Raw genomic sequence first — 17,660 nt, 5'->3', positions numbered from 1 at the left:
AACTCCGTATTCACTTCCAGTGTTGAGTGGAGTTCCTGCGAACAGACTGTCATGTGCTTAAACTGTGTTTGAGTCTCCTTGCACGGGCATTAATTACCCTGAGAGGTTTTGCTTTTTATCTTCATCTGCTCTACTTATTTTATTATGATACAAAAGAGTCATACGGCTGGAAAATGAAAGCAGCCATTAAGGTCGGATGTGGCAGGGGGTGTTTTTTCTCCTTGTTGTGTTTGTGTGCCTCGCTCACCGTGATGAAGCTCTATTCGTAAACAACTAGTCGGCCATGTGATTCATACGCTGTACCTTGTTGCTAAGGTTACTCATCAAATTAGAATGAACTTGAACAGCTGTTGCTCAAAGATCTATCGGAGGTCATAGATCAGGGATGCACACATCACCTGTCAGAGTTGTATTGGATGTTTCATTGCCGACTGACCGATGGAAACTACAGATTTTTGTCCCTGAGCAGTCATGTCAGTTTATTTATTCATCCATCATTCTAGTCCTTCTCCCCGGACTTGTGTGGATGGAGACACTGGCCGGTAATATTGTTTGCCATGTCTCTTTGAGTTATCCATATCTCTTTTCCTTGCTGGTCCCAAGTTTACCTTTTCACCCTTTTGCTCGTAAGGCCAGTGGTTTCCGGTGCATGGCCATCAATCTTACTTCTAAAGGCTGACAAATTGTAAAAAAAATAAAGCCAAATGTGACTATAATGGGGCAGTGATGGCCTAAAGGTAAAACCTGGGTGGGGAAAGTGAAAAAGCAGTTCTTGTCCCTCCGTCATAACCACCACTGAGGTGCTCTTGAGCAAGGCCTTTAACCTCCAACTCCTCCAGTGGAGCTGCTCGGTGGCCAGCAGATCAGACTGGGGTTGTCCTGGGCAGCTTCCAGGTATGAATGTGGAACTGTGGTTAAAAGGTTTAAAAGAAAAAAAAGTATAATAATCCTCAAGATTTTGATGACAACCAAACAACACTATTTATGGTCTACAGTTTGGAAATAGCTATTTAATTTAGGTCCCCTCCCCCCCCCCATCATCACATACCCTTCACCATACATAGAGATCGGCATGGGATACTTTCCATAATCATCTCTTAATGCAAATCAAACCAGCTTTTAGTCTAACTGCAATGAAACCATTCATTCACAAAGAAAATTGGTGTCCTTAAAGGTTGGATTTCACCTCATTTTCTAATTAAGGCATTGAGATAAATTTCCAAAACAGGATTTTTTTTTATTCCTCTTTTTAGTCAACTTAAGCATGGTCATGTAAACTTATGAGCACAACTGTATTTGTCATTGCTGGCAGCAATCTATCATCGAATATACGTCAGGATCTGGTAATTTTCTGCCTTTTTTCAAGTGCATTCATTTTCATTTTTGCAAGGGAGAAAGGAAGAAGGGAGCATTTAAGATGAGCTGTTAGATGGAGATGTGCACACCTCCAACCTCTCAGCAAGGTAACCAACTCCTTGGAACGTGTCCTGCTGGTTTGAGGAAAACTATGCAGCATGAAATTAAATTGCATTTACTATTGGCCGATTTCTTCATTAGAACATTATGAGCTTGTGTGGCTGCACTGTAAACACACTCCACAACATAGGAGCACCAGTTGCTCCTATGTTTTTTTTCTGAGAAAGTGACTGTAACCCTTGCATGTTTTCAATGAACAGCCGGATGGAAGAGTAACATCCACTGGTTGGCTTACAATTTCATAGAGGATGACCACTTGCAAATGTATTCCCCACCCGTACACAGTGGCAACGCAGTTGCAATACAATATACAGCCAGATATAATCTTTGTGTACAGTATGTGTGAGTATGTGCAGCATTGTGTAGTTGTTAAGTTGAATGATGTATGAAAAAGCTGCACAGATGTCAAGTAAATCTTCACAAACAGGGAGCCATGTCGCCGAGAATGAAAGAGGAGATGTGAAATTGGACCTCTACACACAGAGAAATCACTACGGGATGCTGTATCGTGCATCTAAAGGCTGTCAAGACGAAGAGGGAGCAAGACGAGAGCACTTCAGAGGATAATTCTGCAGTGCAGCATGGGGACTCTCACATCCACAGCACTGTCACAAAGAAACATCATCTGGACCGTGTGAAAACTTCTGAGGTTACCATAGCAATGTGTCCCTTTGTGTATGTGTGTTTCTCTCTGTCAGTGTTACTTTACACATCATCTCCCAGTCCCTACATTGGCATAATTAATTCACTGCGATTCACCAATCTTTGGCAAGCATCGGGACATTGTTTATTTATCATGTTTTAGCTCATTATTGGAACGCAGTGGTGGCTTTGTGATGGATTTACGGAGAACTACCTATGGCTCATCATCATATCTGCGGTCAGGCGATACATATAGACCGTCTACGGGGCAAGCCAATGTTCGGAAGTCACTCCTGCAGCACGCTGTTAAGTTTCTACTGTGGAAAAGCAATGCCCAGTCTGACTCCTCAAAGGTCATCATCCTAAACCCACGTCAGCCACTGCGTAATCATTGAAGCTGAAGGTACAGCAAAAGATGCTTCCTGGTTTGTTTCAAATCTTGGTTATGGTCCGATCCATTTCAGTGGCGTGACAAAGAAACTAAAATATCCTAGAAGCAAAACAAAAACAAAAAAATGTGCAGATTCTGGGTGGCCAGGCAGCTCAGTTGGTAGAGCGGCCATCCATACATAGAGGTTTACTCCACTACGCAGTGGGCCTGGGTTGCAGTCCAACCAGCGGCCTTTCGCTGCATGTCATCCCCCTCTCTCTCCCGTTTCAGATCTTCCGCGGTCCTGTCGAAATTAAAAGCTTAACGGGGGGGCCTCTAGCTCACACAGTAAGAGCGTTCGCCCCATGTTGGCTGAGTCCTGCAGCGGCCCGGGTTTGAATCCGACCAGTGGCTCTTTGCTGCATGTCATCCCCCATCTCACCCCTTTCCTCTCTATCACTATCTAATAAAAGGGAAAACCCCCCAAAAGCCAAAAATGCCCCAAAAATATCTTTAAAAAAAGAATTTGCAGGTTTAAGGTGCAATAAACACTTTACACTTTACTTGACGGTATCTACATGAGTGACCTGACAGTGTCATGTGTTCATGACGCTGTCATGACACAGTGGTGAACACATGAACCCTAACCATAACTTGTCATGACAAAACCAAGTGACACAAACAGAAGGGTTATGTCATACAACATTTATGACTTGTTTATAATGTTTCATGCCACATTCATGACAGTGTCGTGAACACATGAACCCTAACCATAACTTATCATGACAAAACCGAATGACACAAACAGAAGTGTTATGTCATCCAACCACCGCGCCTATGTGTTCCCACCACATCTGTACCTGGTTTCACAAACCACGGGGCTGTAACACATTGCGGTGAGGAAATGGACCACGTTACGTGGTTAAAATGCCTTGGTAACCTTTCGACTGTTCACAGAGGGAAACATTAGGGATCTATTTAGAGCCTGGTGGGGGGTGGTTGAGTAGCAGTCACAAAAGTCTCCCGGAGAAACACAGCGATGGAATACTGTAAATACGATCCTGCGTTGTCCAGCTCTGTAGTGCCCACATATTGAGTTTTGAAAAAGTATTTCTTTTCAGACCCTCAAAAGTACACCCAAGGCTAAATAATGCATCTTTTCTTCAAACACCAGCTGTCTTCATGTGAACACAAAACACAGAAGGGCATTGTGGGCTTCAAATTTCTCACAATAACATCCCCATTGAAGATTTCAGGAAAATGTAATAATATGCAAACATTTGTTGTAAGCATTTAATAAGAGTAGAGAATTTATTTATATACTGTGTATTTTAAGAGTGTGTTTAAGGGGAAAGGAAATGGCCACTGTGGCCTCATTCCTTCCCCTTAGCAGCTCCAATTTGAAGCCCAGGCAGGACACATTGTGTCCTGGCCCAGATACACCTGACTTCTGTTAGTCCTCACAGGTTTGTAGGACAAGCACCAGAGCTGTATATTCAGTTCACCAGTCAGGTGTGCGCTCACATGACGCCTCGGCCCCAAACCCCAACATGTTACACTTTGTAGCGGCGTGACTGGGTTTTTAACAGACATCTGATCTACGAAGTGAAGGAGGTTTGTTTGCATACACACTCCCCCGGGGGTTGTAGCGGGCAGCTGGAGAGGAGGAGCCGCTGTCAGATTTAATAGTGTCACATTTCAGCTTTTCGTGAATGACAATCTGGATGTGTGTGCTTCTGCGCCACCAGTGAGTCAGTGTGTTTCCATGTAACATGGTTACTGTAGGCTGTCAGAGGCAATCTTAGATCTTAAATGTCATGTAAATGAGAAACTCAGTTTCCCTATTTAGGGTAGGGGATTACTCTGTGTACACTTAACAGTTACTGGGTCTCCTACTGGGTTTCTAGCGGCGACTTCAGAGCGACTGCAGACATGGGAAGTGTTGCTCGTGCAGAAAGATGAAAGGGAAGAGTATTACTTGTAGTGGTGCATCCTCCTGTCCAAAATCCAAAGCTCTTGGTTAAAATATGTTTGGGGGGTAGGGGAGAAATCAGATTACTGACCAGCTGCATGTAAACATGGGTTTTACTGTAACAGATTTTACCGCTCTGATTTCCTGCGGCAACCCAGTTTCTCCCAATGATCTTGTTTCTTGCGTGCATGTCATCATAATGACTGTGACAAACCCTGTGGCAACACGAGTTATCTCAAAGCTCTACATTAAAAATTACAGGGGTGGTGGGGGGTGTGCAGTCCAGTCCTGTCCTGTCCTCTTGCAGTACTGTGAAGAACACTGTCCCCTTCCTCTGACCTCATTAGCTTTGTCACAATTAGGCTCCTGGACAAGTCAAATCAAAAAATGCAGTTTAAAAGTCTGCCTTTTGGAAACCCAGAGACCGAATTTTAAGATCTTACGATGGTAGATTAAACTGTGTTGCTTTACTGAAGTTAAGAAAGTATTATCGACTACTATGGATTTTATTACTTTGAAGGAGTATTACTAGACCACATCAAAAAGTAATTGGAATTAACAGTCGGTTAAAAGTCTCGCATTGCCAGACCCTCTTCCACAGCATGCAAAAGAAGGTGTGGCTACTCCTAAAAATGGGCTCTGGTTTATCGGCGTTTCTTTGAACCAATCACAATCTTTTTGGGCGGCGCTAAGCGTCCAATGCAATAACGCCGCCCCCGCAAAATATCCTCGGGAAGGAACCTGTTTTGGTGTACGTTCAAAAGTTGTTTCAGTCGTGCAACAGAAAACCTAAATTGGACAGAAAGTCTAGCTAGGTGTCTTGATTTACCCTGCAGAGATCTGAGGACCAGGTAAATCCACCGGAGGTTAGAACGCCGACAATAATGAAGCGGAAGGTGACGGACAGCTGGCCGAAAATGAGGGATACTGGGGCTCTTCTGGAACTGGACCGATCCCCTAACTGGATCATCGTGGAAATAAACTAGTTAAATGCCTACACCAATCAAAGATTGTCCAATCGTAGCTTAGCATCTGTAACTCGGCATGTAAGGTCTATCGAGCTTTGACAGCGTTGTGCATCGGAATGTGGTAAGAAAACTTGGAATATAAGGAGTTTGAAGGGGTTGTGTTTTTTAAACACAGAACCAGAAACTGTTTGGGAAAGGGCAGGCACTTAAAAAAAAAAAAAAACTCCCTGGCAAGTGATTGGATGAACCACCTGTCCATCACGTCCGCCATTGTTGTTTTAAACAAAGTCGCAGCCGTCACACACACCTAAACTACGCCTAGAGCTGCCAGTAGCTCATCACAGGACGGTGATTGTGTGGATAAGATGGCGGCTCAGACACAAACGCGTTAGGTTGGAGCCTGACAAGATGGATTTATGTGTCATTTATGATCCCGCGAGAATCCAACTGGTAAGGTCATGCAGCTTAAGCCTCAGGTTTTCTTTTCAGAACAGCACGCATGTATATTCATCAACTCCATACAGGCCCTTTCACAGGGCTTTAACCCTTGTAAGGGATTCCTGTCAACCATGCAACTTTTTGTTTGTCTGGCTAGCAACTGTTTTAAGTTTTTGTCGCTTCTGCTTATCCGGTATCGGGTGGCAAGGGTATTAATAATAGTAATAATAATAATAATAATGTACACTTTATTTACCCCTCAAGGGGAAATTACAATGTTTTCACTCTGTTTCTCATTGTTGTACACAAAAGGCCTGAATTACATACATGCTTAGGATCTGTACATGCACTAAATGGAGAAATGTCAGAGTGAGGGGGGGGTTGCCCATGGAAAGGCGCCACAAGCAGTTGGGGGTTTGGTGCCTTGCTCAAGAGCACCTTGAACAGGAGGTGAACAGGCACCTCTCCAGCTACCAGTCCACTACCATGCTTTGGTCCGTATGGGGACTTGATCCAGGGACCCTCCTAGTCCCAACCCAAATCAGAGAGTGGACTGACAGAGCTACTATACACCCACATTCAATGAAAGTAGAGAACTCATCATTTATTTTACTTGTGAAAAGTGATGCATGAAACCATCCATGTTATTTTCTTTTGACAATTAGGTTGAAAGAGACCCAGTATTTCTGAAAGACAACAGGAGGGTTAAAATTAGTTAGCTTGGAATATTAAAAATTCAGCCAGAGACAGCATTTAGTTAGCTTAATTAGTTAGCTTAATTAGTTAGCAAGCTACAGCCGATGAAATGTGGCAGCGTTGGCAGTCATTTCAACGTTTTGATTTTTAAACTGTATTTGTGCTGTGCCAGTGAAAGCTTGACAGGCGTATCAATAGTCATAGAGGGGGCTTAGGGTTAAGGAATGGTCAATAATCCCCCTGTAACTTTTATTAATTGACTGAAAAGCCTATACACTTTAACCAACCAGTCAGACTACTATTCCTTCAAATTCAAACAAAGTTGACAAAGAAACAATGCAGCGATGCTGAGATTATGAAGACGACTGGTTTTAATTGGTTTCCATGGGATATCATGTCTGGGTTGGCTGCTGAATCCGCAACTGCACAGAGGCCTCGCCACGAAAAAAGGCAGATACCACCCACCACCACACACACACACACACACAAACACACACACAGTGTAATGAATGGGATTGCAAACTCTGTCAAGTAACTTGTGTTGACTTGTGTGATTTACGAGTCTTTACCCTCCTCTTTTCCTACGAGGTAGCCCGAGAATGGGCCCAGGGAAAAAGTACTTACAGTTTCATCCACGTTTCCCGCAGGAGTAGGCAAGACGAGAGCTTCGCTTCCCTCTCTTATAAATGTAGTTCAGTAATCAAAGCCGTGGGAATATACTAAAAAGCAGTAACGTAATTCCCCGTAAAAGAACTGTACGACCCGAGAGCCAAATATTGAACTAACCTAACTACTGCTGCAAGGCTTGCCAAAAGGTAACAGCTTTGTTTGCTTTATTAGATGCTCCTCTCATCAATTCCAGTCTTTAATTTCCCATGACAAAGACGAGCGGATTTATGGTCAACAACAGAAGGGAAAGACAAAACAATAAGCAGGTGTGATCCACAGACTCTCCTCCGCCCTACCAAGTCACCTTTGATTGCATTCCTCGTGTCCTAATCCCTTCCCCCCTGCACAGAAACAGGCATAGGCACAGACACACACACACACACACACACACACACACACACACCTCAAAAAGCAAGAGCGACCTTTCTTCCCCCTGTCACCTTAGCATCAAGCTGAGCTTATCTCTTTGACGATGCTCTGGTAGCTGTTACAACTGGCACCACAAGCAACAGTTACATAAGGCTTGAGAGATGGATAAAAAGCACACAAGGCATTGTCAACGGCTGTAATGAGGCACTGTGTCTGGTACGGGTGGGGGACAAATCATTTCACGCATGTATTGCGATTTCTTTGCAACTATTTTTAAAATCAAGTCTTTTCCCTATATTTTTTATTTTACCAGTGATTCACCTAACTCATTTCTGTCTATACTGTGCCGCCGACGGCAACTACATCATGTTGGTTTCCAGCAAATCCATGTTATGTACTGTACAAGTTGTGGGTAGATGTAGCTCGTGAGCAGTTGAAATCACACAAGGTGAGTCCAAGATGACATTAAGTTGGGATATTTATTGTAAACCCAAGTAAGGCCGATAAGGCAAAATGTTACCAAAGTGTTACAAAAATCAATGGAAATAAGTAAACGCTAAAACAAAACACTTACACAAAATGAAAGTAATTGATGTGAGACACTGAAGGTCTGAAGCCCGCCCCTAAAATTGGATCATACCAATACTAAATTGCAGGGGTGGCTGAGGGGACTAGACTGTAGATACATACAGCCAAAATGCTAGACATTTACACATTATGCATACAATTCACTTTAACAATGGGGAATGGCTAGGTTAACAGGTGATTTTAATCTTGTGATCATTAACATAAAATATACTAAATAAACAGGCATCGTTCCAGGTCAGTATTTTTCTTCTGAAATGTACCTTTTTCGGGTATTTGCATGAAACCGATCCCGGTGTTTTTCATTTCATAATGTCCAGAACAAACTCAGCTGTCCAAAATGTAAGGCCCACATTTCTTTTTATTTAAATTTTCACATTTTTAATTTGACGCTAAAGCAAAACCTTTTCAAATTCCTCAAATCTCTTTTGAAAACAAACTTGACTTATGTTTTTTTTTTTATGGTTTTAGTGCTTAAAATTGGTTTACTAAAGTTCTGTGTTCACTAAATACTGTAATATATACATAAAATAGTGAAAAAATGTCTGGAATGAAACTAGGAGTGTTGTCAAACATCGCCTGGACGCACCAGCGCTGTATACTTCTCTCCTTCTATCGATGTGATATGATTTCTATCTTTGTTGTTGATCGGGCTCAGGTTAAACTCTCAAACAACGAACGCCACAGAACTTTCTTTTCCCATCCAGTTTGACAGTAAGTTATAATGGGAAAAGAACATGAATAAACTACTTTAACATTTACTTTCTTTAGGACTTTATTCTTTGGTACGGGATTGGTGCATAAACTCCAGTACTTCCCATAATAGTAGTACCAATACCAGCGTTTTAGGCATTATCAGAGGCAATACCGATACCGGAACATCTTGAGTAAAGGCAGTGGGGGGTGGCAGTAGCTCAGTTCGTAGGGAGGTGGGGAGGGAACCGGAGGGTCGTCGGTTCAAGTCCCCGTATGGACCGGTAGCTGGAGAGGTGCCACTTCACCTCCTGTTCCCAGTTCATCATAATAGGACATGGTACAGAACAGTGGTCCCCCAACCCCCTCCCCTTAGGGGTCTCAAAATATATCTGAGAGGTCTGTGCAGTAAAGATGAAGCTACCACCAGCAGCCCTTAGCTTAGATTAGCTAAGAGCATGTCTAAAGCTCACAGCTATCACAATATATCTCAATTGTTAGAGCAAGGCACTGTACCCCCCCCCCCCCCCCCCCCCCCCCCCCAACCAGTCAGAATGCTGGTCTAGCTGACTGTAGTTCAGCCTTTAAAACCAGGAAAAGATCCCGGTATTACAAAATCCAAAATCTAAGAAAATATCCAGTCTCATATCACGATATCAACAGAACATCGATATGTTATTGTACCGTACAAAGGAAAAACTCAACAATCTGAACTGCGGCTACACTCTGCGATCAGATGACTGGAATATGACCAGGACAATATTTCCCACCTATTGCTGCTAAGGCCCATTATGGTGGGCAGCACTCTGCTGTGGCAAGAGGCCAGCAGCTGCAGGCAGCAGTGAAGTTGAGTGGGTTAAATAAAGAGAGCAAAAGAAATTGAGAGTCTATAACAGAGATGAAAGAAAGTGAGCGCCTCAGTATTCAGTGCAAGTAATCAGCCATCTCGGTCTGTGTCTATCTTTATCCCCACCCAAATCTGCTTCCATTGTCTCATACGCTTATCCTTGACGGGAAGAGCAGTCAGCCACGCACTCAGACATTCAGCCAGATCCACACAAACACACGCCTACACACAGAGTAGAAGTTTACCAGCCGCCAAAGTGGAAATTTGCCCTAAGGCTTAACAAGGAGGACCAAATGCACACAACGATGTTAACGACACGACGAGGAGATAACACCATTAACAGCATCTACTTCATGCAAAAACCACTCAGGCGTTTTTGAATACTTTAGAGCAAAAATAACAAGTACACCAAATCGGTGCCCGAGCTCAATTAAAGCCGGCATTTGTCAATTCTACACTCGCTCTTGTCTCACACTGTAACACAGTCACAACAAGTGCCCTCCTTCTAAAAGGGACGGGATCTTCAGATGTTCAGATGAGGACTTGGAGAGCTCCTTTGTTAAAAGTTAACATTCACCTCACTTTGTGGATAAAACTCTTTCACGTTAGGGCTGCAATTAATGGTTGTTTTCTTTGTTTGTTCATTTACTGATCATTTCCATAACCATAACTCGTTCCACAAAATTCAAAAAAATTGAGAATACCCACCAGATCTTACCAAAGCCCCAGTATGAAGTGTTTTACTCATGTGTGCTTGTATTCTAAACAACAGCCAAGGATTACAATTTTTGCATTTATGAGGCTGGAGAAATTGTTTGATATTTCTGCTTTAAAAAAAGGAACAGGAAAAAGAAAAACGTATTTTAACAAACAAATAAATTGATGAATCATAGGCGCCGGAATGGCTTCTAAGCACAAAGTTGATCACGGTTCATCATAATTCACTAAGAACAGTGGTCCCCCAACCCCCTTCCCTTAGGGGGGTTTGAGGGGTCTGTGCAGTAAATATGAAGCTACCACCAGCAGCCGATTAGCTTAGATTAGCTACGAGCATGTCTAACGCTCACAGATATCCCAATATTTCTCATTTGTTAGACCAAAAGGTGTATCAACAACATGTTGTGATTTTATGGGGGTTATGTGCTAAGAAATAGCCTAGCCCATTTACACACACATTTAACAAGCTATGTGTTCAGGAGCCAAAAGAAGAAAAAAAAGGAAAGACCTCTCTCAAATGATGATAAAGTGTCTAATAGACCAGATGGGAATGAAACAGTTTCTGTAAAAACAATACTGAAAAAGTGTAGAAACTAGCAGGATGTGCACCTCAATCAATTCCACAGCCGTCCTCTGCTAATCAAACTATGTGCCAAAAAAGCCCTTTAGGCAGCAAGGCTTGAACATCAACCTGACCGCCTGATTATGTCGCCAGCCTTTCGAGCCAAACGCTGCTCTAATATTACTGCCTAATGTAGGCCATCCACCGTTCTCCAAGAAGCAAAAGGGATGCTGTTTCTATGAGACTTGACAGGCAGTAAGCGGCATCTAGGGTCTAAGTCAGCACCCACAATGCAGTGCAGCAAGGTTTTTGCTCGGTGCCAGGCAGCTCTTTTAAAGACGAACGAGGTAAAAGGGAAGCAGCTGCTTCACAAAGACTGTAGACTCGCAGACTCGGCACTTCACAAGTGTCCAAGGTGATCAAACTGACATTAACTGTTCTCTTTTTAATGTGTATGTGCTTTCTACTAGAGCACGACGGATAAAGGATTTTTAAGGCCAATACCAATGCAAATATTTGGTTATTTAAAAATGCAACATGGTGATATATCGGCCGATATATATTTAAAAAAAGAAATCCAGAAACGTGTTACAAAACATAAACAGATTGCCCTAAAATTAGTTATTTATGTCCCTAAAATAATATGATAATTATTTGTTTTATTAACAGTACAAAGGAACATCAAAATATATTAAAGGTTTGATAACTAAAATGTGTAAAAATACAAACTTAACATATGAAAGTCCTTTGAATAAAAACACACCAAAAAAAAGAATCTGTTGGCAACCGGGACGCTGTAGAGCGTCCTCTGGTGGACAAACTATGCAACACCAACACTTATAACATGATTGACCGTCCGTTATTACTTTTTAAATATTCATTGATTCTGATACTATCAGGAAATGTCTAATATCGGCCAATAATATCGGCCCGCTGATATATCGGTGAAAGATGACTTGATGAATCCATTATCTGATAAGGCGCTGTCACACCAACAAAGATCCACAAAACACATGTAGACCAGTTAGGCATACTCCCAGGCTCCCTCCAGGATCCTTGCAAGAGTGAAGATCTGATCTATTAAAGTAGACTTTGCCAAGGATGCTGAGAAGTGTGATACCCCTGTACTTGGCACACACCCTCTGGTCTACCAAATTTAGAAGGGGGCCCCGGACTTCCTCTGGCCAGGGTCACTCCCTCTCTGCCTCGCTCACTCATAGGGTTTTTGAACCATTCTTTGTCTGGACCATCACCTGAGACCACTTTGCCATGGGAGACCCTACCAGGAGCACACAGCTCCAGACAACTCAGGCCTCAGGTTCATAGGGGCACACAAAGCTCTCCACCACGATAAGGTGATGGTTCCCAGAGAGGACCGATGTACCCAATGGCGGCCCTAGTCACAAACTCATACATATCTAGAACCCTCCTCATATTTATGATAGGACAGTATGGAATCTCTCTCTCTATGTTGTTGACAAAGCAGGTTACAGAAAATGCACATAAAGCACAAATGACATACTGTACATATGTCATATGTCATTTCGATTCTATACTAGATAGCTATACAACACACTACATTACAAGTCTATTACATAACACACCATAATCCTTTTTGTGGTATAATATATTAACTGTACATTCCTAAACCAATGTGTAATGTTGGGATGTTATAGTGGTGAGTCCCTCAGATGCATATTTAGCTGCTGTCCGTTCTCCTAGGAGAACTTCCAGCTTCTTTTCTGATGTGAACATTGGGAAATAGGCTATTTTTCCAAAGTTTAATTCTCTTTGTGAAGAGAATTTTTCACAGTGGAGGAGGAAGTGTATCTCTGTTTCTATCTCCCTCCTTGAGCACGGAGCACATAAACGCTCCTCTCTGGGCAGCCATCTCTGTTGAGTCTCGCAGTCTTTACGACCAGTTGGTGGTCACTGAGCCTGTATTAAGTCAGGATCCGTCTCTGCTTTAGATCTCTGGCAGTGTGCAGATACTCAGTCACAATACTTTCTCTCTTCTCCTTTTTCCCGCTCTCTCCACTTCAGCATTCAGAGGTTCAGCCCTGTTCCGTAAGGTTTCTCCTTTAATCATACAGCTATATAGAAATCCGCCAAGAACATCTCTCTAACGTTAAATATAGTAACCAATGTTGGCTTTGATCAACTGCTGTAAGGGTGAGAACATACCACTTAAGAGAGCAGGGCAACTCCTATTCTTTTTAACTAACACTGTCTTTGATAGTAACCTGAATTAGAGCTGGACACTTTTCTTCAAAGCTATTGACTAAAAGCTGCAACCTTAATTGGGTTATCTTTGTATGTAGGGACACACACACACACACACACACACACACACACACACATGACCACATGACCACATCCCTGCAGTTATGACCTCATTTACCCAAGTTGTGCCTGTAACTTGGCCAGCACGTTGATGATGGCTCTGCAGTCCTGGGCTTACTGGATGCACTTCCGAGAAGGTTATTTCCCATTCACTGACAAGATATCATTAATTAGCATTACTTCCATGCATGCCACTAATCTTGTCTTAATTATGCAATTAGCTATCTGTCTTCAAAAAGTCCACATTTCAAAGAGTTCACTCAGGCATTAAAGTATTTGCTCACAGTATGCTAGCTGCAGCTACTTCTACTGTGACTGAGTGGTAATGCTATACACTTTCTGCCTTTCATTTTATCTGCCCATAGGCTAACTTGATAGGAACTCTGTATGCTGTCAGTGTACGTCATGTGGGGCGTTATTGGTGGTGATGAAAATACAAATTTAAGGTTGCTTAGCTTGTATTATCGGCTCTGGGTAATAACAGTGGCGGAGTGGAGCTGTCTATTATTAGTGCGAAGTTGGACTTCAACGTTTCCAAAACAAAACAAAAAACGGCAGTCTTTGTAAAATGTAGCAACACACATTAGCCTAGCATACACTCCCTCGTCTTGTTAGGACTAACTCCAGTAGTCGTCGTTCTTAAATTCCTTGTAGAAACTTTGACAACTTGTATGGGTATCACAGCCCAACTCCATGGCAATATTACAGGCTCGTGCTGACATGAAAGAGCGTGAAATAAGGACCCTCGCGTGACGTTATACACCAAATATCGACAAATATAACTAGAACTCTTACTTCTAAAGTAGTGTTCGTTTTGATAGGGTTTTTTGCTTTACTTTTCCATCACTTACCATCTTCCTTTTCATCGAAAACTGGTCTCTTTGAAGAACTATTGGCTCCCATCCTCTTCTTCCACTTGCCCCAGTGAAACATCGATGCTCAGATAGCATTCCTCGCCTCTTGAGGAGAAACTACAGCTCACACCCTCCTCAAAGACAGTAATACTAACCATACATTTCACCCGAACCGTGTCCGTTATTTTTGCTTTCTTTATCCGATATTTATTCTGCCGAAAACGTTAACGCCGCAACTTAAAGTCTCTCTAAACCAGGCTAGAGCAAGTGTAGCAAGTACCGACGGACTGTAAAATATTTTTCAGAGAAAGACTGTTCGGTCTGTTACACTTGGAGCTTTAATATATCACTCGGTACTGGTAGTGTTCAGTTGTCTTCCGTAGCACGCCAGCCGAACAGAGAGACTTCTGTTTATCGGGGATGCGTCGAGTTAGACACAGTTAGCTGAAATTAAACAGGAAGTCACACAATGTTGCCTTAAAAATAAAAAGCTGAATATAATCACAGAAACTGCAGTCTCCTCAAATTCCCTCAGTTGGAAACTGCAGTAGGCTACGTGCATTATTCCTTTTCAGTCCACCTTATTATTCACTCTGTGTAATCTGTTGCCTTTGGTAAGAAATGGGCCAATAAAACGCCTCATTGGATCAGTCTGGCTGTATTCATGAGGTTGATACATTATTGAAACCATTTACATGAAAGTGGTGTTAAGTCCAGTTCAATACATTTAAATTATAATTCTACATCAAAGCAATCTGAAACACTACCATAGGATTTTATCAGTGATTAAATGTATTCTTGACAATAGATGTAAGTGAATAAGTATAATGTCCCAGTAGGTTCCACTACAGACTCTAGCATAGTAGAGTAGGCTACTAGTGGTAAGTAAAAGTCCTTAGTGTAACAGAAACATGAATATCTCTCAAACATCTTCCCATTTTAGTTTACCCGCCTTGTCAAGGAGACCTTTATTGTGAAAGTTCTACCTGGAAGCTACCGACTAGTATTCTGTCTAACTTGACACTTATCAGAGTAGTGTGACAGTTGCTGGCCAGTGACTGTAGTCGACGTAGCCCTGTATCACCGACTGTCATACATATTATCAACACATAAGGACCAGCCTGTGTAGGTAAGCCAGGATAGCTCAGTAGGCCTACAAACTCGCTTGTTACCAGCAAAGAACTGATGCTGTCCTCCAGCCCAAATAAACCTCAGTGAATTATTCCAAAATCTCATTAGGATATGGGTGGTGCCTGATCACTGAGGGGGGGGGGGGGGGGAAGATTTTGTCTTCAATATGGACATTAGGTTTGCTTGCTTTTTACACTGTACACCATAGAATACCTGTTGTGTTTGGCATGTGACCTGCTCACGTTTACGACGTATAAACTCGTTTTTACATATCAAAGTAGTCTTTGGTTGAGACATTGAGGATGCAGCTTTTCGCCTTGTGTGCACGTGGACGGTTGCGGTAGTTTGTGTTGAGCTTGTTGCCATGGTTACGACGTCGAATTCGCGAATAAGTGGCATTGTATAAGTTAGCGTGACATTTTTCCCATGTCGCATTTTTTCGTCGTGTACATTGAGTCGCGTTCACAAGATACGAAGGGTGTTTATTCAAATTCCAGGTAAGCTAATAATAATAATAAGCTAATAGGGACGTTCTTGTGCAGTACTTGCTAATCTTTGCTAACGTAAATGCTAGCAGCAGTGAAGGAATTGCTAACACCAGCATGTAGCTAGTCAAGTTAAAAACTTGAATTCTGCTGTTAAGACGAAACTTGTCCACTGAATGTGATACTTGGACTAACGTTACATGGTTTTGTTCTCCGTTTGCACACACAGGGAGTAAAATGCCAACGCAAAAAGACACTTGAACACCCTGAACAATGGTCTACGTACACTGAACGTCTCAGCAACCACCTCTACAATGTCTTCCCCAGAGAAGGAGGGAAATGTCCCTGCCCTGCAGCTAAGTTTTGTCTTTGGGGAAGGTGTTGTCAAACGACAGACTCCCTACATTGTTCCTGAGGATGCAGAGACACAGGAGCACCCAGAATATGACTTAACAGAGACATTATGTCTGAGCAGAACTCAGCTGAAACATGTTACAGACAGTATTTTGAAAAACAGCACACTAAAGGTCAGTTTGGACTTCATTTGTCAACACAGTAGTTTTCCAACAAGGGATCTGTCATGCATCCAGTACATTAGGCCATATACTTGTAGTATTTTTCTTCTAATGCATTATCCATTAATTCTAATTGCTCACTGTGTATCATCTTTAGTATTTAAATTTTGAAGGCAACCACATATCCAGTATCCCGGATTCAATGTTCATCAGCTTGCCCAACCTGCTGTGGTTGGACCTCAGAAATAACCAAATTGCATCGCTCCCTGCTGAAATTGGCTTGCACAGGTAGGAGACTTATGCAACAGCTCTTTGAAATGTATTTAGATGTATCCCAAACCTGTCGGCCGACATGGGAGTACAGTATGCTTCTTTGTCACATTTCAGAACATTTTTAAGATGCAATTCTTTTCTATTTTAGAATTTGGTTCGCTTCACTAGCTCATGCTCCGGAAACCAAATTCATGATTCAATTGACTTGTGTTCATTTTGGAAAAAAACGTGTCTCAAGACATAGCCCTTGCCATCATTTAGCTATATGTGATGTCATTCATGTAGATCTCTGAAAACAATACTTCTAGAAGGAAACCCCATCTCAGAACTTCCACCAGAGTTGGGTGAGTTGAGTTCAGTCGCCGTTACAGGCATGCAACGTCTCTGTTCTTTGAAATGACAACGCTGTTTTCCTCTTTCATCAGTTTCAATAAGCCTCACTGGCAGCAAATGCTAGATTAAATGCAAGGAATAACTAGTAGTTCTTATTAGAAATAATACACAGTATAGTCTTTTATGATTGCTTTCCTCTCAGTTTGAAAGTAGTCATTGCAACTGTTGCTAATACACTGATGCATCCATGTACAGTACATGTATGTTGGAAACCAAGGAAAACACAGAATGTATGACTCTTCTCCTGATGTACTCATCTTAAAAAGATTGCCGGCTAAATGCAAAGAGTGTAATCATCAAGAGTGAACATAGTTCTAAAAGATTCTTTATTGTCCATTTTTCCCAGGAAATGTGATTACCCTCAAAGGCCTGAACCTAAGGAATTGCCCCATCAGTTTCCCTCCACGAGACATTTTGAACCAGGGGCTCCAGAGGATCCTCCAGTACCTCAGGAGTGCTATGGCTAGTCGGCCCGTTAGCGTGCGAAGGAGTCCCTCAGGTGAATCAAAGTCACCTTAACTTTGAACAGTGCAGCAGCAAGGTGTTCAGTATGCATGTGCGTTCTCGCCATCTGCTCTTCTTGTCAAAGATTGGACGGCTGGCCATAAAAATAGCTCCTTGCCCTGGTACCACTCCACTGGTGGGACTTCTGTTCTCTTGGA

At 42.4% G+C, this 17,660-nt stretch overlaps 2 protein-coding genes across 5 annotated transcripts in view; one reads left to right on the top strand and one right to left on the bottom strand.

The window, feature by feature from the left end:
* Window positions 1-14,630, bottom strand: part of LOC117960061 (serine/threonine-protein kinase 32C-like) — an 83,548-nt gene extending 68,918 nt beyond the window's left edge. The window contains exon 1 of the mRNA XM_034897587.1: window positions 14,199-14,630. Coding sequence (XP_034753478.1) covers window positions 14,199-14,280 — 82 coding nt within the window. The 5' untranslated portion in view covers window positions 14,281-14,630. The remainder of the gene's footprint in view (window positions 1-14,198) is intronic.
* A 602-nt stretch (window positions 14,631-15,232) lies between these two features.
* LOC117960062 (leucine-rich repeat-containing protein 27-like) overlaps window positions 15,233-17,660 on the top strand; it is a 7,292-nt gene continuing 4,864 nt past the window's right edge. Inside the window, exons 1-7 of one of the 4 annotated variants that reach the window (XM_034897591.1) lie at window positions 15,233-15,330; window positions 16,047-16,070; window positions 16,102-16,236; window positions 16,276-16,344; window positions 16,490-16,620; window positions 16,891-16,949; window positions 17,345-17,497. In XM_034897591.1, the coding sequence (XP_034753482.1) occupies window positions 16,132-16,236; window positions 16,276-16,344; window positions 16,490-16,620; window positions 16,891-16,949; window positions 17,345-17,497 (517 nt within the window). In that variant the 5' untranslated portion in view covers window positions 15,233-15,330; window positions 16,047-16,070; window positions 16,102-16,131. Of the gene's footprint in view, window positions 15,331-15,618; window positions 15,830-16,046; window positions 16,345-16,489; window positions 16,621-16,890; window positions 16,950-17,344; window positions 17,498-17,660 lie in introns of those variants that run through there. The other 3 variants (XM_034897590.1, XM_034897588.1, XM_034897589.1) reach the window with 3 other exon arrangements.

This window comes from Etheostoma cragini, chromosome 17 (genome assembly GCF_013103735.1).
Source record: "Etheostoma cragini isolate CJK2018 chromosome 17, CSU_Ecrag_1.0, whole genome shotgun sequence".
NCBI classification, from domain to species: Eukaryota; Metazoa; Chordata; class Actinopteri; order Perciformes; family Percidae; genus Etheostoma; species Etheostoma cragini.
The sequence above is the reverse complement of the archived record's forward strand: the minus strand, read 5'-3'. Positions and strand labels throughout refer to the sequence as shown.